The sequence below is a fragment of the Erinaceus europaeus genome, chromosome 10 (genome assembly GCF_950295315.1).
Source record: "Erinaceus europaeus chromosome 10, mEriEur2.1, whole genome shotgun sequence".
NCBI lineage: Eukaryota > Metazoa > Chordata > Mammalia > Eulipotyphla > Erinaceidae > Erinaceus > Erinaceus europaeus.
The window spans coordinates 123,566,033-123,589,394 of record NC_080171.1 but is presented as its reverse complement, the minus strand read 5'-3'; the positions used below and the strand labels follow the sequence as shown (position 1 = coordinate 123,589,394).

Genomic DNA, 23,362 nt, shown 5'->3' with positions numbered 1-23,362 from the left:
TGCGGCCCACCGGCCCCGTGCTGCAGGGTCCGCTCTCACCCACCTCACAGTCAGTGAGAGAGAGCAGCAGGCGGGACAGAGCCGTGAACAGACATGCCTGCCACACATCAGGCGATGGCGAACGGGAGCGCAGGAGTGGGCGCTGGCGGCTGGAGAGGTTACTCAGTGGGGATGGCGTTCGGACAGAGACAGGAGGAAGGTGAAGGCGTGAGGCCTGTGGACAGCAGGGCAGAGTGTGCCAAGCAGTGCCTGCACCACAAACCCACTGCTCCTGAAGGCCATTTTTTCTTCTCTTTGTTGTTGCCCTTTTGTAGCTATTGTTATTGTTGTTATAGTTGTTGTTGTTAGGTAGGACAGAAAGAAATTGAGAGAGGAGAAGACAGAGAGGAGGAAAGACAGACACCTGCAGATGACAGAGAGGAGGAGAGAAAGACACCTGCAGATGACAGAGAGGGGGAGATGAAGACAGACACCTGCAGACCTGTTTCACCACCTGTCAAATGACGCCCCTGAGGTGGGGAGCCGGGGGCTCGAACCGGGATCCTTATGCCGGTCCTTGCGTTTTGCGCCACCTGCGCTTAACCCGCTGCGCCACGGCCTGACCCCCTCTTTCCCTTTCTATCTCCCCCTTCCTTCTCAGTTTCTGACTGTCTCTATTCAGAAATAGTGATAATGATAAGAAAAGATAATCAAAGAGATTTTTGAAAAGAGTAGGGGAGAGGAAGCTGGTGTGGTGCGGTGGCTGGGCGGCCGGGACACTGTCTTGAGGGGGTTCTGTGTCACAGGCCCGAGCGGGAACACGCTTGCCTACATGCCACGGGGTGCTCTTGGGCTCAAGCTGCGGCAGCTTCAGCTTCACTCCTTCTCCCAGTCTGCCAAGCTCTCCCTTCACACCCTCAGGCATTTTCTTTCAGAGTCCTTGAACTATATCAGTGACAGTGTCTTACCAGGTCATTGCCACAGGTTTAAGAAGCCTGTTTATCAAGCGTCTTGAGTTAAGCTGAGCCATATGAATGAAAAAGCCAAAACGATTCAATTAAGCCTGCCTTCCTTCCTTCCTTCCTTCCTTCCTTCCTTCCTTCCTTCCTTCCTTCCTTTTTTTTTTTTTCTTCTTCTCCAATTAAACATTTCGCCATGAAGCCTGACAGGGAAAGAGTGGTTGGAGGCCAGTATCATGGCAGCTGAATTGGGGTCAGCGTAGGTCCAAATCAATGGGCGGAGTCAGGGTTTTATAGATGCGTGAGGGCTAGGCTGCAGGCACAGAGCACATCTGTTCCTGACTTCTTCCCTCTGGGCATCTGACTTGCTCATGATCAGAGCTGTCCACAGTCCTTTCTGCTTTTCTCCCTCAAAACTTTGACGTAGGCAGTTAGAGCTCAGGTGTCCTGAGAAGTGAGTTCTCCCCTAACTGTGTCTCAGAAACTCTCCGGGGACTTGACAAAAACAGCAACTTCTGCCTCACTTGGGAGATACTGAGATGAGGCGGGACTCAGGGATTTGTAATTAAATCTGCAGGGAGTCGGGCGGTAGCGCAGCAGGTTAAGCGCAGGTGGCACAAAGCGCAAGAACCGGCACAAGGATCCCGGTTTGAGCCCCCAGCTCCCCACCTGCAGGGAAGTCGCTTCACAGGCGGTGGAGCAGGTCTGCAGGTGTCTGTCTTTCTCTCCCCTCTCTGTCTTCCCCTCCTCTCTCCATTTCTCTCTGTCCTACCCAACAACGAACAAAATCAGTAACAACAACAACAATAATAATTACAACAATAAAACAACACAGGGAATAAATTAATTTTTTTAAAAAAAATATGAACTGAAAATAAAAGGGACCCTAGTTCTGGTTCCCAGAGTGGAGGGAGATCTTACCCGCGCAGCTGGGGTCTAGCCCCTCAGAGCCAGCCAGGACCAGGAAGGAGGGAGGAGGCGGAGGGGAGGCAGGTGGGAGACTGAAGCCAGTGCCTGAGCCACACTGAGCCACCTACAGAGCACGGCTGCCTGTGAGTCTGCCGGTGCCCTGCCCTGCTGCTGCTGCTCCTCCTCCTCCTCCGCCTCCTCCTCTTTCTCCTCTTCCTCCGCCTCCTCTTCCTCCTCTTTGTCCTCCTCCTCTTCCTCCTCTTCCTCCTCTTTGTCCTCCTCCTCTTCCTCCTCCTCTTCCTCCTCCTCTTCCTCCTCTTTGTCCTCCTCCTCTTCCTCCTCTTTGTCCTCCTCCTCTTCCTCCTCCTCTTTCTCCTCTTCCTCCTCCTCTTCCTCCTCCTCTTCCTCCTCTTTGTCCTCCTCCTCTTCCTCCTCCTCTTTCTCCTCCTCTTCCTCCTCTTCCTCCTCTTTGTCCTCCTCCTCTTCCTCCTCCTCTTCCTCCTCCTCTTCCTCCTCTTCCTCCTCTTTGTCCTCCTCCTCTTCCTCCTCCTCTTCCTCCTCTTTGTCCTCCTCCTCTTCCTCCTCTTCCTCCTCTTTGTCCTCCTCCTCTTCCTCCTCTTCCTCCTCTTTGTCCTCCTCCTCTTCCTCCTCTTCCTCCTCTTTGTCCTCCTCCTCTTCCTCCTCTTCCTCCTCCTCCTCCCCCTCCGTGTTCTCTCCTCCTCCTCCTCCTCCCTTTGGCCCTTCTCATCCTCCTTCTCCTCGTCCTTCTTGTCCTCTTCCTTCTCCTTTTGTTTTGCCTCCAGGCTTATCGCTGGGGCTCAGTGCCAGCACCATGAATCTGCTGCTCCTAGAGGCCACTTTCCCCATCTCCCCCATCTTACTGGACAGGACAAAGAGAAACTGGGAGAGGAGGAGAGACAGAGAAGGAGAGAGACAGAGACACCTGCAGACCTGCTTTACCGCTTGCGAAGCATCTCCCCTGCAGGGGGGGGAGTGGGGGTTCGAACCCGGACCGTTGCCCAGGTCCTTGTGCTTAGTACTATGCGCGCTTAGTACTTAGTACACTGCCGGGCCCCCAGAGTTGCATCTCTGTGGACAAGCTCGCTGGGCTGTGCTCTTCTGAGTGTGGGTGTGGGCCTGTTTCCTGGTTTGCCCTCTGTCCTGGTCAGAGCGGAACTTGGCTCCCGGCCGGGTCCTTGCCGTGCCCAGCACAGCTCTCCCTGCCCTGCTCGGAGACCTCTGTCCGCGCTGCATCCAGCCCCAACACCGCGCTCCGAGTAGACCTTTCTGGCGAGCGAGCCGCACTCTCCCTTGCTGTGCTGCCAGGGTGATTCAGGCTTTGGTTCATTGTGAGTCCTGGGCTTCCTTCCTTCCTTCCTTCCTTCCTTCCTTCCTTCCTTCCTTCCTTCCTTCCTTCCTTCCTTCCTTCCTTCCCCATGTTTGCGGCCTCTCCCACACCTCCCGTCTGCCCTCAGCCCAGCCTTCCTGCAGGGCAGGCCAACTGCTTCCTCCAAGAAGCCCTTGCCACACAGCCGCGGTCCCTCTCAGCTTCCTGAGTCAGGAGTGGGCTGTTGTAGTTATTATTGTTGTCATCATTGGATAGGACAGAGAGGAATGGAGAGAGGATGGGAAGACAGAGAGGGGGAGAGAAAGACAGACACCTGCAGACCTGCTTCACCGCCTGTGAAGCGACTCCCCTGCAGGTGGGGAGCCGGGGGCTCGAACTGGGATTCTTACTCCGATCCCTGCGCTTTGTGCCACGTGCGCTCAAGCTGCTGCGCTACCGCCCGACTCCAGAAGAATCAGATTTTAACACATCACCCTCATGGATTATTAGGGCTTTCCCTAGGCAGGTCTCTGTTTCAGTAGAGTTGAGACTGATTTTATTTCTTTTTTTTTTTACTTTACTGGGGAGGAGTTTGGGTAGTGGTTGGTTGCAGTGTAGTTGTTGATACACGGACACTGTTTCTCTAGCAGGTGTCTGCAAAACACTCTCACCCCAACTTAAAATTTTTTATTAGTGATTTAATAATGCTTGTAAGGTAACAAGGGTTCCCACCACCAGAGTTCTGTGTCCCATCCCCTCCATTGGAAACGTCCCTATTCTTTATCGCTCTGGGAGGATGGACCGAAATTCTTTTTTTTGCCTCTAGGGTTTTTGCTGGAGCTTGATGCCAGCACTGTGAATCCACCACTCCTGGTGGCCAGTGTTTCTTTTCTTTCTTTCTTTTCTATTTTATTGGATAAGACAGAGAGAAATTGAGAGGGAAGGAGGAGATAGAAAAGGGAAAGAGAGTGTGAGAGAGAGTGAGAGTGAGAGAGAGTGCAAGAAAGAGAGACAGTGAGAGAGAGAGTGAGACACCTGCAGACCTGCTTCACCACTTTCGAAGTTCCCCCACTGCAAGTGGAGAGTGGGGGCTCGAACCCGGATCCTTGTGCAGGTCCTTGTGCTTACTACTATGTGCACTTAACTGGGTGTGCCACCAACCAGGTGCATCACTGCTCAGCCCCCACCCCCTGGGCATCTTCCCCTGACATCTCCCCCCCCTCTGGGAGCCTGGACCCAAATTCTCTATGGGGAGCAGAAGGTGGGGGTCTGGCTTCTGTCATTGCTTCTCCGCTGGACATGGGTGTTGGCAGGTGGATCCACACCCCCAGCCTGTGTCTGTCTGTCCCTAGTGGGGCAGGGCTCTGGGGAGGGGAGGCTCCAGGACACACTGAGGAGGTCGTCTGCCCAGGGAGGTCAGGATGGTGTCATGGCAGCATCTGTGGCTTGGTGGCTGAAAGGTGGTGAGACATAAAGCAGGACAAACTGTTCAGTGATCAGGAGCCTGAAGGCAGGAGCAGGGCAGATGGAAGTAGGCCTCACCCCAGCTCGGCTCATTGTACCAGGACTTCCAAGACAGCCGTTGCGGAGGAGTCTGGAGAAGCCTCTGGATGCTGGATGGTGACTTTTAACCAGAAGTTTCAGAGAAAGGGCGTGTCCTTTGCTGTCCAGGTGTTTGGAAGGCTGTGGCCTTGTGGCCTTGAGCAGGGCCCAGCACCACAACGGCAGTGGGGCTGGCGCCACGAGGCAGGCAGGTGCCCGGCCGAGAGTGAGGACTCATGTGACACCTCGCACACAGGCAACAGAACTCGGCTCTCACGAAGGACTCGGCTAAGAGGGTCGCGCCGTGATGCACCTGGTAAAGCACCCATAGTACTAAGCGCAAGGACCCACGCAAGGATTCGGGTTCGAGCCTGCCGATCGCCACCTGCAAGGGGGTGGGATGCTTCACAGGTGGTGACACTGGCCTGCAGGTGTCCATCTTTCTCCCTCTCGGCCTCCCTCTCCTCTCTCAATTTCTCGCTGTCCTATCCAGTAAAGTGGAAAAATGGAGCAGTGAATTCACAGTGCAGGCACCAAGCTCTAGTGATAACCCTGGAGACAAAAAAAAAAAAAAAAAAAAAAAAAAAACTAAGTTAAACCCAGCACTTTCTGAATTAGAAACATGTGTTCCGTTTAAAAAGCAACAGACTGCCAGAGTCATCCTCCCAGAAGGAGCAGAATGCTGCGCCGTTTGCACCAGACGAGCCTTTCCCACTCCACTGTGACCGCGTGTGCGCGCAGGGGCCAGCTGGGGGGCGGGCTGGGTCAGACGCCTCGTTCTCAGCGCCTCCTCCATGAGGACAGACGGACAGACGGACGCCCCGGAGCCGGCTGTGCTCCCGGCCCTCGTGTGTGGACGCCCTGAGGAGATGAGCGCAGAGTTTGGCTTGGGAAGCTTATTAGTTCATCTGTTTTCTTCGCCTTCCATGTGGTGGGGTGAACTGAGCACTGAGGCGGAGTAACGGAGCCCAGGGAGCCGCCATCCTGCCAGCACTGCCCTGAAGCTGCCCTCAGGGCCGACTTTCCCTCTTTTACTTCCTTGATTTCACATTAGTCTGCAATATAAGATTTGAGGGGTTTGGTTTCTCTCTCCCTCTCCCTCCCCCTCCTGTTTCTCTCTCTCTCCCTCTCCCTCCCCGTTTTTCTCTCTCTCTCTCTCCCTCTCCCTCTGTTTCTCTCTCCCTCTCTCTCTCTCTCCCTCCCGCCTCTGTTTCTCTTTCCCTCTCCCTCCCCGTTTTTCTCTCTCTCTCTCTCTCCCTCTCCCTCTCCTCCTCTGTTTCCCTCCCTCCCTTCCTCTCTCTCTCTCTCTCCCTCTCCCTCTCCTCCTCTGTTTCCCTCCCTCCCTCCCTCTCTCTCTCTCTCTCTCTCCCTCTCCCTCCCCCCCGTCTCTCTCTCCCCCCCTCCCCCCCTTACAGCTCCTGTGTCCAGATAGCGATTATTTTTAGCAGGACTTCAGTGGCTAGTTTAATGATTAGATTAGAGCATGACCCCCAGCTCCTGCCATGCTTCCAGTCTAATTCACTCACCCTGGAGATGTGTCAGCGTCATGTGCTGAAGCCCGTGTCAAGTCTCACGGACAGAAGATAACAAGATGTGTCCATAGTGCTTATCGTCTAGGAAGAAATGAATAAGATAATAACAACGATCAATAAAAGACTGTACGAGGCCCAGAGAACATCACGATTCAGAGGCAGGGCTGCAGAAGCTAGCAGAACCCGGCGGCTTCACAGAGGAGGTGGTGCCTGCGCCCTGGGGTGGGTGTGCATCTCAGTGTGGGCGCCCGAGAGGTCACTCAGGAACGGCAGCAGCAGCAGCGGGGGCTGCGGGGTGGGGGGGGGAAGCTGGCAGGTGACGGCAACTGGAAGAGACGTGACTGGACTTCAGGAACTGGGGGAGACGTGACTGGACTTCAGGAACTGGGGGAGACAGCCGAGGTCTTTCATTTTTTATGTTAAATTTTTTAAAGTCATCTTTTATTTATTTATTGGAGACAGCCAGAAGATGAGAGGGAAGGGGGAGACAGAGAGGGAGAGAGACATCTGCAGCGCTGCTTCACTGTCACAGCTTTCCCCCTGCACGTGGAGACTGGGGGCTCGAACCCGGGCCCTTGTGCATTGTAACATGTGCTCAACCACACCACCTGGCCCCAAGTCCTTTTTTTTAAAAAAAAAAAATTTATTTATTAATTAATGAAAAAGTAGAGAAAGAAAGGATTCTGGTCCCTGTGCTGCTGGGGATAGAATGCAGGAGCTTATGCTCGAGAGCCCAGCGCTCTACCCACCGTGCCGCCCCTCCCCACCCCAACCACCCCAAATGAAGTCTTCTTTTTCTGAGCCAGAAATGACCTGATTAGGATGCTTTCTTGAAAAACCAAACAAACAAAAGAAAACTGAACAAGGTGCAGGCCAGGGAGCCAAAGATTTCAGAATTAGCAGCAGCTGGATCTGGTGTCAGGCGCGTGCACGTCTGGGGGGGGGGGGTGAAGCGGGACTGAGTGCTGGTGGGGAGCCTGGGAGAGCAGGGTGGGCTTCAGAGGAAGGGGGGGGTTGCAGGGCCTGGCGGGTGGGAAGCGAGGGAGGAAGGAGCCTTGGAGGGGCCCTGCTCTGTCGTGACTGACGGCAATTCAGTGAGGGCCACAGGACTGAGGAAAAGTCTTTTGTTTTGAGTTTGGGGTGGAGACATGTAAACCTGGGCTAATAAAAAATAAAAAAGGAGCCAGTCGGGAGGGAGAGGCAGATGCCAGGCAGAACGGCTCAAGGGAGGAGGGTCAGGGCGTGTGCGTGTGTGTGCGTGTGTGTGTGTACACGCATGCTTGGGAGGGGGTATGGATGCCATTGTCAGCCGGGAAAGGGACAGGACAGATAGCAGGACACTTGAACTAGGACAAGCAGAAGCCACTACCGAGAGCCTAGAAGCAGCCCTGCAGTGTGTCAGCCACACTTTTATAAAGATAAGCCAGCGAGCCAGCGGAGACCTTTGTAAGGAAAACCGGCCGACTGCCTCGCCCTCCCTGCCGTCCCCAGCGGCCAGTGCTGCCTGCTGAATTTTTTCTTGGCATTCACCTCCACATCTCTGAAATGATCTCCTGGCTTTGGTCATCGTCCCCCATCCCCGTGAATGCGGTGTGTGTAGTGTCTGGATGCTGCGACCGTCCGTCCCCCTCACCCCAGTTCTGGATCACTGTGCTGCACTGACCAGTGGTCAGACTTTTGCCCTTTCGAGCTAAGTATATATATATATATATATTTTAACCAGAGCACTGCTCAGCTCTGGCTAGTGGTGGTGCAGGGAATCGAACCTGGGACTTTGGAGCCTCAGGCATGAAAGTCTCTTTGCCGTAACCATTATGCTACGTGCCCCTGCTCCTGAATCGCTTTCCGTGCAGGTTGCTTTCCCCTCGGCTCAGCGGAAGTGCTGCACGTGCCTGTTGGGGCTTCTCGGCCTCTCGTCCTCACGACAGTTTGCTGAGCCGCATCATTCGGTCGCTGGTTTCATTTTTCAAGAGTTGCCTTCCTCCTGGAATTCTTCCTCTTCCTGATCTGATCTGGTCTGGTTACCCCTACATTTCCCACAAAGCTTTCTGTCTGAACCTCTCTTCACTGCTACCTACAGACTTTTTCAGCCTTTTGACGGTCTCAGACCTTCTTTGCTTTTTCTTTGCTTTTTTTTGTAGCTCTTTCCTTACAGTCTCTCCTCCCTCCCCCCCCCCCCTTTTTGCCTCCAGGGTTATCGCAGGGGCTCAGTGCCCTCACTACAAATCCACCGCTCCTGGAGGCCATCTTTTTTCCATTATTGTTGTTGTTATTGATGTCATCGTTGTTGGATAGGACAGAGAGAAATGGAGACAGGAGGGGAAGACGGAGAGGGGGAGAGAAAGACAGAAAGACCGACACCTGCAGACCTGCTTCACCGCCTGTGCAGGTGGGGAGCCAGGGGCTCGAACCGGGATCCTTGATTGGCCCTTGCAATTAGTACTACGCGCGCTTAACTGGGTGCTCCACCCCCAGCCGCGGCATTGCTGTTAACTTGGGGTCTGTGTACCCAGCAGCTTCCCCGGTCACGCTCAGCTGCGAGCCGCCCACAGCGACCCGAGACCGGCTGCTTCTGGAGTGTGTCTGAGCAGCAGAGCTGGGGACCGGTCAATACGCTGTCACGGCAGGAACCGAGGCCTGCTGGCTGCTGGAGTCCGAATAGCACCTTTCTGGGGAGTGCGGTCACCACACTCCACGGGGCTGGCGGAGACGGGTGCCGGCACACCTGATAAGAACGCACACTGCCATGAGCCAGGGTCCGGGTTGGAGCCCCCGGCTCCCCGTCTGCAGGGGGGTTGCTTCACAGGCGGTGAAGCAGGTCTGCAGGTGTCTGTCTTTCTCTCCCCCTCTCTGTCTTCCCCTCCTCTCTCAGTTTCTCTCTGTCCTGTCCCATAAAATGGAAAAGATGACCGCCAGGAGCAGTGGGTTCATAGTGGCGGCACTGAGCCCAGTGATCACCCAGGAGGCAAAAACCAAACAAACAAACAAGCAACACCCAACCGACCAAACAAAAAAACAATGAGGCCGGGAACCTGGAAGCCGCCCAGGTGCCCAACAACAGATGAGTGGCTGAGCGAGCTGTGGTGTAGACACACAGTGGAATACTACTCAGCTGTGAACAATGGTGAAGTCACCGTCTTCCCCTCAACTTGGATGGAGCTTGAAGGTATCATGTGAAGTGAGATCAGCCAGAAAGAGAAGGAAGAAGATGAGATGGTCTCACTCAGAGACTGAAATTGAGAAATAAGAACAGAAGGGAAAACATGTTGTTGTTGGATAGGACAGAGAGAAATGGAGAGAGGAGGGGAAGACAGAGAGGGGGAGAGAAAGACAGACACCTGCAGACCTGCTTCACCGCCTGTGAAGCGACTCCCCTGCAGGTGGGGAACCGGGGGCTTGAACCGGGATCCTCACGCTGGTCCTTGCGCTTTGCGCCACCTGCGCTTAATGCTGTGCAACTGCCTGACTCCCTTTACATTTTTTTATTACCTTTATTTATTTATTGGATAGAGACAGCAGGAATTGAGAGGGAAAGGGGGAAGATAGGGAGAGAGACAGACACCTGCAGCCCCGCTTCACCACTCGCAAAGCTTTCCCCCTGCAAGTGGGGGCTGGGGGCTTGAACCCGGGTCCTCGTGCACCGCAGCATGTGCGCTCAACCAGGTGCGCCACCACCTGGCCCCTTGGGTCTGAGGTTTTTAACCCGGTGTTTCTCTCTGCCTTCCACACGCACAGCGGAGGAGCCCCCAGAAGTGTTTCAGCCTCCCCCCGGGCGGAAGGCCCCTGAGAAGCCCTCACCCCGGACAGAACCGCCACCTCCTGAGCCGACCCGGACGCCAAGCACCCCCTTGCCTCCCGAGGACGCTGGGCTACAGAGACCAGTCCTGCCCACGAGACCCCTGCAGCAGCCACGGCCCCCACCACCGTGGCCCGCCCTGCCTGGCTCGTCGGGGGTCTACACGGAGACTGGAGAGGCCGGGCCTCCTGGGAGGGTGGGCATGTCGGGCTGGGGCCTGCTGCAGGGGGTGGACGGCCAGACCGGGCAGAGGCCCATCCCCAGTGCAGAAGGCTACGCAGGGGCCCCAGGTAAGACCCGGCGCGCGGGCGCCCTCGGGCTGCGTGGGGAGCACACGGGGCCGGGGGGCGGCCTGGGCTGCAGGGTCGGGCGCCAAGGTCGGCTTTCAGGAGGTGCTGAGGCCCTGAGACCAGCGGCTGCCCACCAAATGCCCAGAGGCTGGGACGCCCCCAGGGCTACGTTGTGCTTAGAACGAGAACCTGGCAGTGGTGCGCCGGTTAACCCCTTGTAGGCTAAGTGCACGGGGCCACACGAGGATCCCCACCCACCTGCAGAGGGGACTCTCACAAGCAGTGAAGCAGGGCTGCAGGCATCTCTCTGTTTCTCTCCCTCTCTGTCTACCCGCTTCAATTTCTCTGTCTTATCCAGTAAAACGGAAAAAAGGGAAAAGCAGTGCCTTTTGTTTTCCAGGATACTCCAAGTCCCCGCCTGTGGCCTCCCCAGGTAAGTCTGTGAGAGACCAGTGGGAGGAGCCGTGGCCCAGCTCTGCTTCTCCCCTCTGGCTTGAGAGCACAGGGCCCCTCGCTGCTCCTGCCCCGAGGTAGGGCCTCTGCAGCAGACTGACCTCACCGAGCTTTGCTCCCCAGAGGTCAGGGTCAAAGCCCAAGGTAAGGATCAGTTCCCATGCGTCACCCCAGCTCAGGCTGTCTCCCAAGGGATGGCTGGGCAGGCCTCTCTGTGCGGCTTCCTGCCGGCCAGTATGGGTTGGTCTAACAAGTCAGCTTCCTTGGGGTCGGCTGGGGGGTGGCACTTAAGTGCACATACTACCAAGGACTTGCGCAGGGATCCGGGTTTGAGTCCCCGCTCCCCACCTGCAGGGAGGAAGCTTCACGAGTGGTGAGGCAGGGCTGCAGGAGTCTCTCTGTCTCCGTTTCCCCCTCCTTTTTCAATTTCTGTTTTATCCAATAAAATGGAAAGAATGGCCTCCGGGAGCAGTGGATTTGTAGTGCAGGCACCGAGCCCCAGAGATAACCCTGGAGGCAAAATAAAACCAGACAAGTGAGCCTCTCCCTAAATTATTTCCACTACCCGCCCCCACACACAGCCAGTGTGTCCCCCTCCTGACAGCTGCATGACCAGCAGGCGGCTAAAGTCTCGGGTGCAGGGAGCTGAGCCCCTGGGGAACCATCGCTTTGGTGAGAGCGTGTTGCCACTGGGGCCCTGCCCGTCCCCGGAGCCTGCCCTCACGTCAGGCCCGTTGCTGTCTCCAGTGGCTTCCCTGGTGTCCTTCTCTGCCGGCCTGACTCAGAAGCCTTTCCCCAGCGAGAGAGGCGTCGTCCTATTTAACAAAGTGCTGGTGAACGACGGCAACGTATACGACCCTGATACAGGTGAGCCTACGGGTGCAGAGCCCCTCCCCAGGCCTGTCACTCACAGCACAAGGACCGGCGTGAGGATCCCGGTTCGAGCCCCCGGCTCCCCCCTGCAGGGGAGTCGCTTCACAGGCGGTGAAGCAGGTCTGCGGGTGTCTGTCTTTCTCTCCCTGTCTTCCCCTCCTCTCTCCATTTCTCTCTGTCCTGTCCAACAACAACAACAACAACAACAAGGACAACAAAATGGAAACGGCCTCCGGGAGCAGTGGATGTGCAGTGCAGGCACCGAGCCCCAGCCATGACCCTGGAGGCAAAAAAAAAAAAAAGTTAATGCGTCCTTGCTGGAGTTTGGGTGGGTTCAGGATAGAAAGGTGTGGCCTGGGGCCAGGCAGTACACATGGACCCAGGTTCAAACCCCTGGTCTCCATGTATAGAGGCCAAACTTCACAGATGAAGCAGGGTTACAGGTTTCTCCTCTCTTTCTCCCTGTCTCCCCATTCCTCCTGGTTTCTGGCTGTCTCTATCCAGTAAATAAAGACAATAAAAATTTTCATTAAAGACAGAAAGGTGAGGCCTCCCTGCTACAGGCAGATTGACCGCCGTGTCCTGGATCTGCCGAGATCCCAAGCGGCTGGTCCCCACGTCAGGGCTGCACAGGCCGTGACGCTGTCTCTTCTTCCTCCAGGGATCTTCACGGCGCCCTTTGACGGGCGGTACCTGATCACGGCCACCCTCACGCCCGAGAGGGAGGCCTATGTGGAGGCCGTCCTGTCCGTCTCCAACGCCAGCGTGGCCCAGCTGCACACCGCCGGCTACGAGAGAGAGGATCTGGAGTACCACCGGCCTCCAGGGGCCGGGCACAGCTGCGGGGGCCCCGGGGCCTTTCATCTGATCCTGCATCTGACGGCCGGAGACGTCGTCAACATCGTGGTGACGGGAGGCCGGCTGGCTCACACGGACTCTGACGAGATGTACTCCACGTTCAGCGGGGTCTTCCTGTACCCTTTCCCGCCCGCCTCTAGCTAGGGCAGCTGCTCAATTCTGGAGCTTTAATGCACCCAGCGTCCGGGGAGGTAGCCCCCCAGTCCAGAGCCTCACCGCCACACAGGCGGCTAGTGAGACGTGCTTGTCGTGCTCACTGATGTGTCGCTCTGACGGGACGGTCCCAGCCGCAGGTGCCCGGGCGGTGACCTCGGCCACACTGGGAAGGAAGCTCTAGGCTGAGCGAGCGCAGGCACCTGTGGCCGCAGTCTTGCCCCGAAGGGCGAGCTGTCTCCATCCTGCCCGGTTGTCCTTCCACTGCACATAGGACAGGAGTGTCGCACTGTGGTGCTGTGGCCACGAGCCACCAGGCTCAGGAGACTTCGGCCAAGGCTCCTTGAGTGACGTGTATGATTTCAGTGCACAGACGGGGAGTGCCAATAAAGATGAAAAGACCACAGTGACTGAAGTCTGGTGCCTTCTGGATGGAGACTCGCTGCCAAAAAAACTGTACAAAGGGACTTGACAGGGCTTGAGTGGTGTAAGGACCCATGTTCAAGGCCCCCGTTCCCACTTGCAGGGGGAAGCTTCACGAGCGCTGAAGCAGGGCTGCAGGTTGGCTGGCTTCTCCCTCCCCTCCAAACCCTCAACTTCCCTGTCGCTATTAAAAAAAAATCCTGAGTTTGGGGTCCAGACGAGGTGAATCTACTGAGTACACACATTACCAAGTGCAAAGACCCAGGTTCAAGCACCTGCTCCCCACACGCAGGGGGTGGGGGGTCCGCTTCACAAGTGGTGAAGCAGGTCTGCATGTGTCTATTACCTCCCTCTCTGTCTCCCCTCTCTTCTTTTCAATGTCTCTGTCCTATCTGATAAAATAGAAAAAAAAGGGGGGATGGCTACCAGGAGCAGTGGTTTCACAGTGCTGGCATTGAGCTCCAGAAATAACCCAGGAGGCAATCAAAAAACAGTTAAGGGAGTCAGGTGGTAGTGCAGTGGGTTAAGTGCACGTGGCACAAGGACCGGCATAAGGATCCCGGTTCGAGCCCCGGGCTCCCCACCTGCAGGGGAGTCGCTTCACAGGTGGTGAAGCAGGTCTGCAGGTGTCTGTCTTTCTCTCCTCTGTCTTCCCCTTCTCTCTCCATTTCTCTCTGTCCTATCCAACAACAACATCAATAACAACAATAACTACAACAATGAAAAATAACAAGGGCAACAAAAGGGAATAAATAAAAATAACCCCAAAACCAAAAAAAAAAAAACAACCCAGAAAATTAAAAAAAAATTAGTTGGGGGGTTCGGGCAGTAGCACAGCGGGTTAAGCGCACATGGTGTAAAGCACAAGGGCTGGTGTAAGGATCCTGGTTCGAGCCCCCGGTTTCCTAACTGCGGGGGAGGGTGGTGGTGGTCACTTCTCAAGCATGGAAGCAGGTCTGCGCTACCGCTCAATTCCCTTTCCTTCTCTGTCTTCCCCATCTCTCTTGATTTCTCTCTGTCCTATCCAACAACAATAACAAGGACAACGAAAGTGGGAAAATTGGCCTCCAGGAGCAGTGGATTCGTAGTGCAGGCACGAGCCCCAGTGATAACCCTGGAGGCAAAAAAAACCAAACCCCCCCCCAAACAACCATTTATTCAAATAACCTGCAGCATGTGGCTTTCAGCCCAAGAGCTCTTTGCCTCTTCTAAACTGATGAGAACACCAGGGCTGCTGCTAGTACTCACTCTGAGGAGAGGTGTAGTGAAAGGTGGCTCTCAGGAGACTCTGAGTGGGAAAGGAACAGGCCAGAGAAGGTCCATGAAGATGCACCAGAGGGCCGGGTGGGGGCGCACCCGGTGAGCGCTCATGGCCGCACACAAGGACCCAGGCACGAGCCCTTGCAGGGAGAAAGCTTCACGAGTGCTGAAGCAGGGCTGCAGGTGTCTCCCTCTCTCCTCTAACTCCTGCTCCCTCTCACTTTTTATCAAATAAAACAGTTAAAAAATAAATATAAAAAAAAGCAGACCCAGCAGGAATTGCATATGGATGATGTCGCAATCCCTGGCAGAACCTCAAAGTGAGCGGGTAGATTCCCGTGGGAGAAGCCTCACTTGTGGAATCAGCTTTCATAAAAATAAGGGCAAAAAAAAAAAAAAAAACTTCTCTGTAGACAGATCTGGGTGTCAGTGGAGATCCAAATGCTAACATATGAATAGTTCCTGGCAAAAGCCTAAAGACAACGGTTAAATATTGTCTGAAGGAAGGAGTCAAAGGCATTCAGTTTACATGTGTTTATTGTAACATTTTGTTCTTAACATCAAACACCGCACCGAGACAGGAGCCACTCATCTTAGGATCACTGTCTTTGCCATAACTAAGAGTACTGGACAGATGTTTACAATTAATTTCTGACAACTTAAAGCTTATTAGTGGCACTGCTGTCTAATAATCAAATGCTTCATTATAGGAAGAATTTAATTAAATCAAAAAGAGCAGTTTTCCCCTTCCAATTCTTATGTTCAAAAAAAAAAAAAAGTTTTCACTTGGAAAGAGCACTTTAAAAACTCAGCTTGTAATCAGTCTCATTAAACCCAGCAGGCTCTAGCAGGAGAAAGGAGACTCCCCAGTCTGCAGGGTGACTCCCGGGAGCCCAGACTCCCTGAAGATCATGCCTTCACCAGCTTGCAGAAAGCGAGGTCTAGCTTCCTCCGCAGAAAGAGAAAGTCTAGCTTCCTCCACGGTGAGAGACCTTGGGAGACAGCATTCCAGGGACCGCACGCTCCCCAGGCACAAGGCCTCCGGTTGTCCAGCTGGCTGGCTGGCAGCTTCCCTTTTTTGGACATCACACTAGTAAGTTTTTCTTTTTCCAGCTGAAAACTATGAAGACGTTTTCCAGCACAGCCAGTGCGCTGCTCACGCAGGGCTACGTGTGCCGGCTCTGGGACCATCACCCCTTCCCGCCCGGGGCTGCAGAGTCAGCACTGCAGCCTGCAAGCCACCAACACGTGTGACATGGAGGCTCAGGATGGAGTCAGGATGAGGTGGAAAGCGGGGCAGGGCCGTGGGCACTCCCGCAGCTGATCAACCGAGAGAATGACTCAGAGGAGCCCAACCTGCCCGCTGTCCCGCCCCGCCCCGCACGCCGTGGACAGGGCCAGGGATGCTTCCTGGAAATGCATCATCATCATCAAGGGTCTGTGTGCAAACATTCGCGGGCATGTCTCTTTCACAGAAAGAACGAATGTCATTTGTATCAAATGGCGATGGATTCTCAGCACAAGCAATACTCTCGTAGCACTATCGCAGTAGCAGAAGCGGTCTACTTCCAGCAAGACTCCTTCAAATAAGGAAGACGGGGCTTGTGAGTCAGCATACGCGTGGCCACGGCTTTACCTGCACCGGCAGAATGACAGAGGCAAGTGCTAATAATGGACACTGGGCCAGGGGCCACCCGGACTTGGCAGAACCTGGGCAGCTGGGTTCCCTGGCTGGATGAACTAAGAAGGGCCGTGTGTCCAGAGAAGAGCTTTTCACGGAAGAAAGAAAAGTTACCCGTCAAAATCTAAAGAACCACCTGAAAGGGCCTACAGGGGGCGCCTGAAGTCTCTGTGCTGCCTACGAGCAGGGGACGGGTGACGCGTGGACGCCCAGGCCTGCCCTGGGAGCACCCGGCGAGGACAGGCCGCTGGGACCAGGACCGGGGTCGGGCGGCACCCCACGTGAGCGCCGGCAGGTGGGAGCCTGCACTCTCTCTGCAGCCACCAGGGCCAGGGAGAAAAGCTGAGCTCCAACCCTCCAATCTGGAAAAATAACCATTCCCATTTCTCCATCTCTGCTCAGTAATATGGGGACACACACACTAAATGAGGCGAACCCCTCAATAGGCAGGGGGGATGCAGAGTGAACGCGGGACCCTCCTGAGCACAGGGCCGCAGCTGCAGGTCCCACTCACCTCCGCGACTCGGCTCTCTGCCTTCTTACCAAAGCTCTCTGCGAGCTCCCCTACATCCCGGTGATCGCCCCAGGTCACCGTCAGTGCCCAGCCTGAGCTCTCTGGCTGGCGCAGCTCGGGAGGCGCCGACGGCGATGGTGTTGGTGCCACCTGCCGGGACACGGACAGGAGCTCACCACACACGGGCCGGGGAGCCGAGCTGCGGGCCGAGGGATGGAGGCTGCTTCTCTGGACTCAGGTGCCTTCCTGAGCGAGGTGGACAGCATAAAGCTAATGCAAAGAGACTCTCATGCCTGAGGCTCCAAAGTCCCAGGTTCAATCCCCTGCACCTCCATAAGCCAGAGCTGAGCAGTGCTCTGGGGGGGAAAAAAGAAAGAAAGAAAGAAAGAAAGAAAGAAAGAAAGAAAGAAAGAAAGAAAGAAAGAAACCTGATATGGTGCTCTAAGGCCTTCCTGAAAACAGAAATTTTTTCTTGCTGAACTATCTCCTATGGTCAGTACCATCCCCACAGACGTCAACCATACCCCCAGAGATCCCTTTCTTCTGGCTAGGTCTAAGAAGCAAGGTCCTCTCAACATGGAGCAGGTGATGACCTAGGAGGCTGCTCTGCACCAGAAGCCCACGCGAGGGAGCTGGGTGCGGCCCACAGGAGAAATGTGCACGGGCAGTCAAACCCACGGGCAGTCAGTCCCATGCCACTGACTGGACCGGGGCAGTGCGGTGGGCCTAGTCCCTTAAGAAAGCCCTGGTTTTTACAGAGAAACATTCTCAACTGGCCAGTGGAAATCGGCAACACTTTACTTTGTGCGAGAGTCTGGTTAACTCTCGCTCGGTCTCTTTCCACTCCCCTGGACCCCAAGAGCTCTGGGCACACGAGAGGGGAGAGGCGCGAGCTCCTTCTACTTCTCTCGCCGGGCGGCGAGCCGCAGAGCTCGGGGGGACCGGGAGGGGCCGCAGGGTGGGAGCTCCTGCTCGGCAGTCCACCCCGTCACCGCTTCAGGACGGTGTGGAGGGCAGCCCAGTGTCCTCTGTCCGGCAGAAGTGGCACGGCGAGCCCCGCAGGACCTCTCCGAGCAGGGCGCTCAGGCCAGGTCACACAGGTCCACCTCGGGGATCGGCTCCCGCCAGTAGCAGAAGGAGCTGAACTCGGGGCACGGGAAGGCGGAATTCTGCTCCTTATCGAGGAGTGGGAACACGTGCTCCACGAGCTCGCTCAGCCTGTGGTACCTGGGAGGAGGGAAGCACACGCGCTGTGACTTGAGTGCCGCTCTGAGGGAAGAGGCAAGGTGACGGGCGGGCTGTGAAGCCAGGTGTTCCAATGCCTCAGACTGGGGGGGCCTGAGATGGCAGCAGCCCTCCCCAGGGCGCCGCCTACCCTTCAGGATGCAGGACACCCTCACAGTCACGGCGGAGGAGGAAGCGCCCAGGCAGGGAGCCTCCAGAGCAGGGGCAGTTCTGCACCCTGAAGCGGCTCTGCTGCTCTCTACCCTCCACCGGGCTGCGGGGCGTCGGCCTGAGACGGCCATGTACTTACGATGACTTGTTCCCTTTGGTTCTCTCTTGGATTAATTCACCCTTGGGGTTCACCGTGAATATTCTGCAGTCTGGAACTCCCACTTGGGTGTAAGCATAAACATCCTGAAACAGAAAGCGGCAAGCAGCCCTGCGATGAGAGGGGAAACTAAGAGATGCGTCCGTTTCTTTCTGGGCCGAAAAGAGCGCCGCCAAGTGAGGCGTTCACTTAGATCTGGGCAAAGCGGGTGCAGCCGGCCCGGCTCAGCTCTGCACAGATGGTGACTTCTGGGTCAATCCAGAGTGTGCTCGAGGCATCACAGAACTTGGGAGTCAAGAAACGCCGGGGCTCTGGCCGCCGAGGAGCAAGCAGGCCGTTGGGTACTTGGCGCCCAGGGAGTCAAGTGGGGAGTCAGGATGGCTAAGCGCGCTCACCAGGGTGGGGGTGGACCCAAGGACACGGCCTAAAACTATGCTCAACTCGAGCTTGTGTTTTTCCTACTCAGAACGTGAATCTGACTCACTTGTGGAAGCAGAAATAAAGCTACAGAAACAAAGAGAAAGGACCTCGACCGACACCAAAATCAGGAGGCAGATTCCCCTCTGGAAACGCCCGACTGCTGCTGGAATACAGACCACAGTGCAGGCCTACTCAGCAAAACACCCCTTCATTCTGTCTACGGGACTGACTTGACAGGGCCATGGCGTCTGCTGCTGAGTGTGCGGCCCAGGCCGGGAACTGGCAGGGCAGGAAGTGCCAGGGCACTGCGGCTTCAGTGCCGGCTTCTCTCTTCCTGAGAGCAAGTCGTCCTGCAAGTGGTGAGGCGACACACGCCGGAGGGCCTGGCTCACAGACACACCGGTCTGAGGACGGTGACGCCGACGGCAGCCCCCTGGGGACCTCATCTCCTCACCGCAGCGCACAGGGAGGACTTACGTTTGGACGGTTTCCAAAGGCCGCGTGGAAAGGCTGTCTGGACGGGGCAAACAGGTTCTTGATGTCATTCAGACACTCGATTTTGAATTTCTCTGGTTTCTTTTCTATCACTTCCCTAGGGAGGAGAAAGCACAAATAGGGCCATCCCATGAAAAGCGGGAGCACTGAAGGTTTCAGTGCTCAGAACCAAAACATACTTTTCTTTGTCCTTAGTAACTTCCATCTTTCTTCCTTGTCAATCTGATAGTTAAATGAATTTGAAAGGGCTCAGAGAGCCCCCCAGACAGAGCACGCACATTGCCGTGTGGTGAGGACTTGGGTTTGAGCCCTGGATCACCAGAGAAGCTCCGTGCACAGTAAGCTTCACAGGCAGTGGGACTGCTGTAGTATCATTCTTCTCTCTCTAAAAGTAATTCTCAGCTCTGACACCATTTTCCCTGGCAATACTTTCAGTCCGCTTAGCTATCAGGCTAAGGCAAACATTCCTAAAGTCATGGGCCATGCAAAATAGACTGCCCAGCTTCTTCCCACACGAAGACCCTTAGTTCCATCTGCTCTATTCTTACCTTTGGGTTCCTGATTATTAAACAAATTTTCCTGCTTTTATTATATCACCTTTCAGCCACCAAATTGCAGATGCTACCATGACGCCACTCAGACTTCCCTGGGCAGACGCCCTCACCAGTGTGTCCTGGAGCCTCCCCTCCCCAGAGCCCTGCCCCACTAGGGACAGACAGAGACAGGCTGGGGGTGTGGATCCACCTGCCAACACCCATGTCCAGCAGAGAAGCAATGACAGAAGCCAGAACTCCCACCTTCTGCTCCCCATAAAGAATTTGGGTCCCTGCTCCCAGAGGGATAAAGAACAGGGAAGGGGGCTGGGCGGTAGCACAGCAGTTAAGCACACAAGGCATAAAGATCCTGGTTCGAGCCCCCGGCTCCCCACCTGCAGGGGGGTCGCTTCACAGGAGGTAAAGCAGGTCTGCAGGTATCTGTCTTTCTCTCCCCCTCCTCTCTGCTCTATTCAGCATCACTGACAACAACGATAAACAACAAGTGCAACAAAAGGGAAAAAACAGCCTCCAGGAGCAGTGGATTCATATGGAGCCCCAGCGATAAACCTGGAGGAAAAAAAAAAAGACTAGGGAAGTTTCCAATGGAGGGGATGGGACACGGAACTCTGGTGGTGGGAGCTGCGTGGACCAGTATTCCTCTTATACCACAATCTTGTTAATCATTATTAAATCACTAATAAAAAAATCTCCAGGGAGCAATGGAACTGTGTGTGGGCCAAATGCTAGCAAGGGGGTGGGCAGACGGGACAGTCCACCTGATTTTCTCTTGACTACACCTGCCGCAGCTAGGAGAGCCTCACGCTGAGAGGCACACCCTTGGGCGCCTGCCATCCGCCCCACACGGCGCATTCAGACTCGAGGCCCCGTGGCTGCCTACGGGGGACCTACCTGTGGAAGGCAGAGAACAAGCTGCTGGGGGACAGCATGAGGGGGCCCCGGGGCAGGATGGTGCCCTTGTCGTTGACCCAGTGCAGGTAGCCACGTGTCATATCGGCCATGCCGATGGCGCGGGCAGAGCAGTACAGAAACTTGTAGCCGTTTCTGAAAGGAAACACATCTCTCACCAGGTGCTCTGGTCAACAGGTGGGGAGGGGAACATTTTTCTTAGGAAAAACCAAAAACCAAAAACCTAAATACGTGTTCTCTCGTTTACTATGGCAATTATATCCTTGAATTTATCAGGAAGACAGGGTTATAGAGAGGTTAACTGCTGAGCGTAAACACCAGGGTGAAGTAGAGAGTCACACAAGTAGGGAGCATGCCCGCCATTTACGTGATGACAACCTTCAGCAAGAAGCCCACACAAGCCAGACGACAGGCCAGATAAAAACCTCAAGCTGCCTTTAGTCATCTCCTGTAAGTGGAGATATTTATAAAGAAAACTCACAGAAAGCTGTTCGTTCTTTAAGCCGGGGAACAACATTACACCTGAGTAGCCTGTAGAATAATCTTATTACGTCACTCTAAAATAATGCTCAAGACTAGGTCTCTGCAAATTGGTTTCTGCTTGTATGTATTAAGAATCCACAGAGATGGGCCAGGCGGTGGCGCACCTGGTTCAGCGCACACATTACAGTGTGCAAGGATGCAGGTTCAAGTCCCTGGTCCCCACCCGCAGGGGGAAAGCGTCACGAGTGGTGAAGCAGGGCTGCAGGGGTCTCTCTCCCTGTCTCTCCTTACCCTCTCAATTTCTCTGTCTCTATCCAGTAATAAATAAAAATAATAAGTAATTAAAAAAATCCTCCAAGAGCATGGCATTATTTTTTTGATGTGTGTATCTTCTACTCAAAGGAATACAATCAAGGCGCCCAACACACAAAACTGAGAACCAGCTCTCTCACTAAGACACACCAAGAAAAACCAGCTGTGTCTCCAGATACAGAGACCAGCAGTGCCCGTCAAGAATGAGATTCTGGAGGGGAGACAGCTGCGAGTCCTGCTCAGGCTCAGGCTCAGGAGTGACGGCAGTGACTTTTCTAGGTGTGACTGTGAAGCCGCAGAGAAAAAGGGTGGGAAAGAGCTGCATCGAGGACACGGGACTCCAGGGGCCAGCTGGTGGCCACGACACACCGTCGTGCACAGTGGCTGGGTTCGAGCTCTAGATCTGAACCTGAGCACAGCCTGAGGTGAAACTCCAGGACCAGGAGAGAAGTGCCGGAGTGGCCCTCTCCTCTCTCCCCACCCTCTCCTCTCCTCTCTCCCCGCCCTCTCCTCTCTCCCCGCTCTGTGTAGAAGAAAGTGAACGGCCACCAGCATGAGTCCCACCAGTAACGCTGGCGGCAAAGCAGAACAGACCACCACAATGTCTGACCCCTGGGGCAGGATACCTACTCGTTGATGGAATGGTAGAGCTTTGCTATCCCTTGGTGAGTCCAGTCTTTCCCCAGCTGTGGAAGAATCTGCCCCAAAGCATCAGACCTGAGAGGATACACAACAGGAAAAGGCACTGGACTAAGCACTCAAGACCAAGGGTTTTCCTGTAGTTAGACACCAACTGCCCCGAACAACGGCGTGTGTGCAGTGACTCTGCTGAGGCTGTGTGCCCAGCTCGTGCCAGCAGCGTGGTCCTTGGCAGACAGGCCGCCCAGGCACTGTCCGGCAGCAGGCAGGAGAGCCAGCTTTGCACTTCCAGAAAGGATCTGTGGTCACACCTCCTTTTCCCCTCCCTCTCTCTGTGTGTTTCTTTCTTTTTACTCCTCTAAGACATAACTTGGAGAACAAGCACAGGGATCTTTCAAAATGTTATTTCTGCTGTTACATCCACCAGCTTCCTATACAAAGCCGCTTGAGGAGGCCAAAGTGAGTAAGTTCCGACCGCGTGATGAGCTGGGCCTCCCGCCCTCGTGCCCACGGTGGGCCCTGACTCACTTGGTTATCGTTCCATCGATGTCGGAGATGATGATCTTGTCATTCCAGTTCCACAGGTAGATAGTCCCTGCACAGCGGCAGGTACCTTGATACTGGGTTGTAATACTGAACACGACGTCATTGGGGCCATCTTGAAGCTTCAGTTTCGCCTTTTATGACAAGTTGAAAAATAAAAAAGATCATTGGCAGACTTTCGAAAATGAATGGTACGGGAGTCAGGCGGTAGCGCAGTGGGTTAAATGCACATAGCACAAGCGCAAGGATGGGCGTAAAGATCCCGGTTCGAGCCCCCAGCTCCCCACCTGCAGGGGAGTCGCTTCACAGGTGATGAAGCAAGTCTGCAGGTGTCTGTCCTTCTCTCCCCCTCTCTGTCTTCCCCTCCTCTCTCCATTTCTCTCTGTCCTATCCAACAACATCAATAACAACAACAATAATAACTACAACAATAAAACAAAGGCAACAAAAGGAAATAAATAAATACTGAAAAAAAAATGAATGGTACATAATGTGTCTTAGAACTCCCCTCCCCAGAGCCCTGCCCCACTAGGGACAGACAGACACAGGCTGGGGTGTGGATCCACCTGCCAACACCCATGTCCAGCGGAGAAGCAACGACAGAAGCCAGACCTCCCACCTTCTGCTCCCTAAAAATAATTTTGGTCCATGCTCCCAGCAGGGGAGTAGTGATGGGGGGAAGATGACCAGAGGGCTCTGAACTTCAACTCCATCAGGACCCAGAGAGAGAGAAGAGGAAAAAGTGAGGGACATTGGGATGGAGTAACAGGTGTCGGTGTGAGAAAGAGAAGGCAGGTCCACAGAAGAAAAAGGGCGGACGCGGACAGGTGGCTGTAGAAATAATAGTCGACACGCGTCTGCGACCTCGGGAGAACGGCTGCAGCTCCCAGGGGAGGGACTGCTGAG

At 55.0% G+C, this 23,362-nt stretch overlaps 2 protein-coding genes across 5 annotated transcripts in view; one reads left to right on the top strand and one right to left on the bottom strand.

Moving 5' to 3' along the window:
- Positions 1–13,298, top strand: part of EMILIN2 (elastin microfibril interfacer 2) — a 49,010-nt gene extending 35,712 nt beyond the window's left edge. For both annotated transcript variants that reach the window (XM_060200740.1, XM_060200739.1), the window contains 4 exons: positions 9,984–10,334; positions 10,735–10,767; positions 11,535–11,654; positions 12,322–13,298. In XM_060200740.1, coding sequence (XP_060056723.1) covers positions 9,984–10,334; positions 10,735–10,767; positions 11,535–11,654; positions 12,322–12,662 — 845 coding nt within the window. In that variant the 3' untranslated portion in view covers positions 12,663–13,298. The remainder of the gene's footprint in view (positions 1–9,983; positions 10,335–10,734; positions 10,768–11,534; positions 11,655–12,321) is intronic.
- Positions 13,299–17,326: 4,028 nt separating this feature from the next.
- LPIN2 (lipin 2) overlaps positions 17,327–23,362 on the bottom strand; it is a 75,269-nt gene continuing 69,233 nt past the window's right edge. For 2 of the 3 annotated variants that reach the window (XM_060200741.1, XM_016186767.2), the window contains 6 exons: positions 22,442–22,590; positions 21,905–21,991; positions 20,462–20,614; positions 18,999–19,113; positions 18,084–18,187; positions 17,469–17,776 (listed from right to left, as the gene is read on the bottom strand). In XM_060200741.1, coding sequence (XP_060056724.1) covers positions 17,632–17,776; positions 18,084–18,187; positions 18,999–19,113; positions 20,462–20,614; positions 21,905–21,991; positions 22,442–22,590 — 753 coding nt within the window. In that variant the 3' untranslated portion in view covers positions 17,469–17,631. The other variant, XR_009552162.1, reaches the window with a different exon arrangement.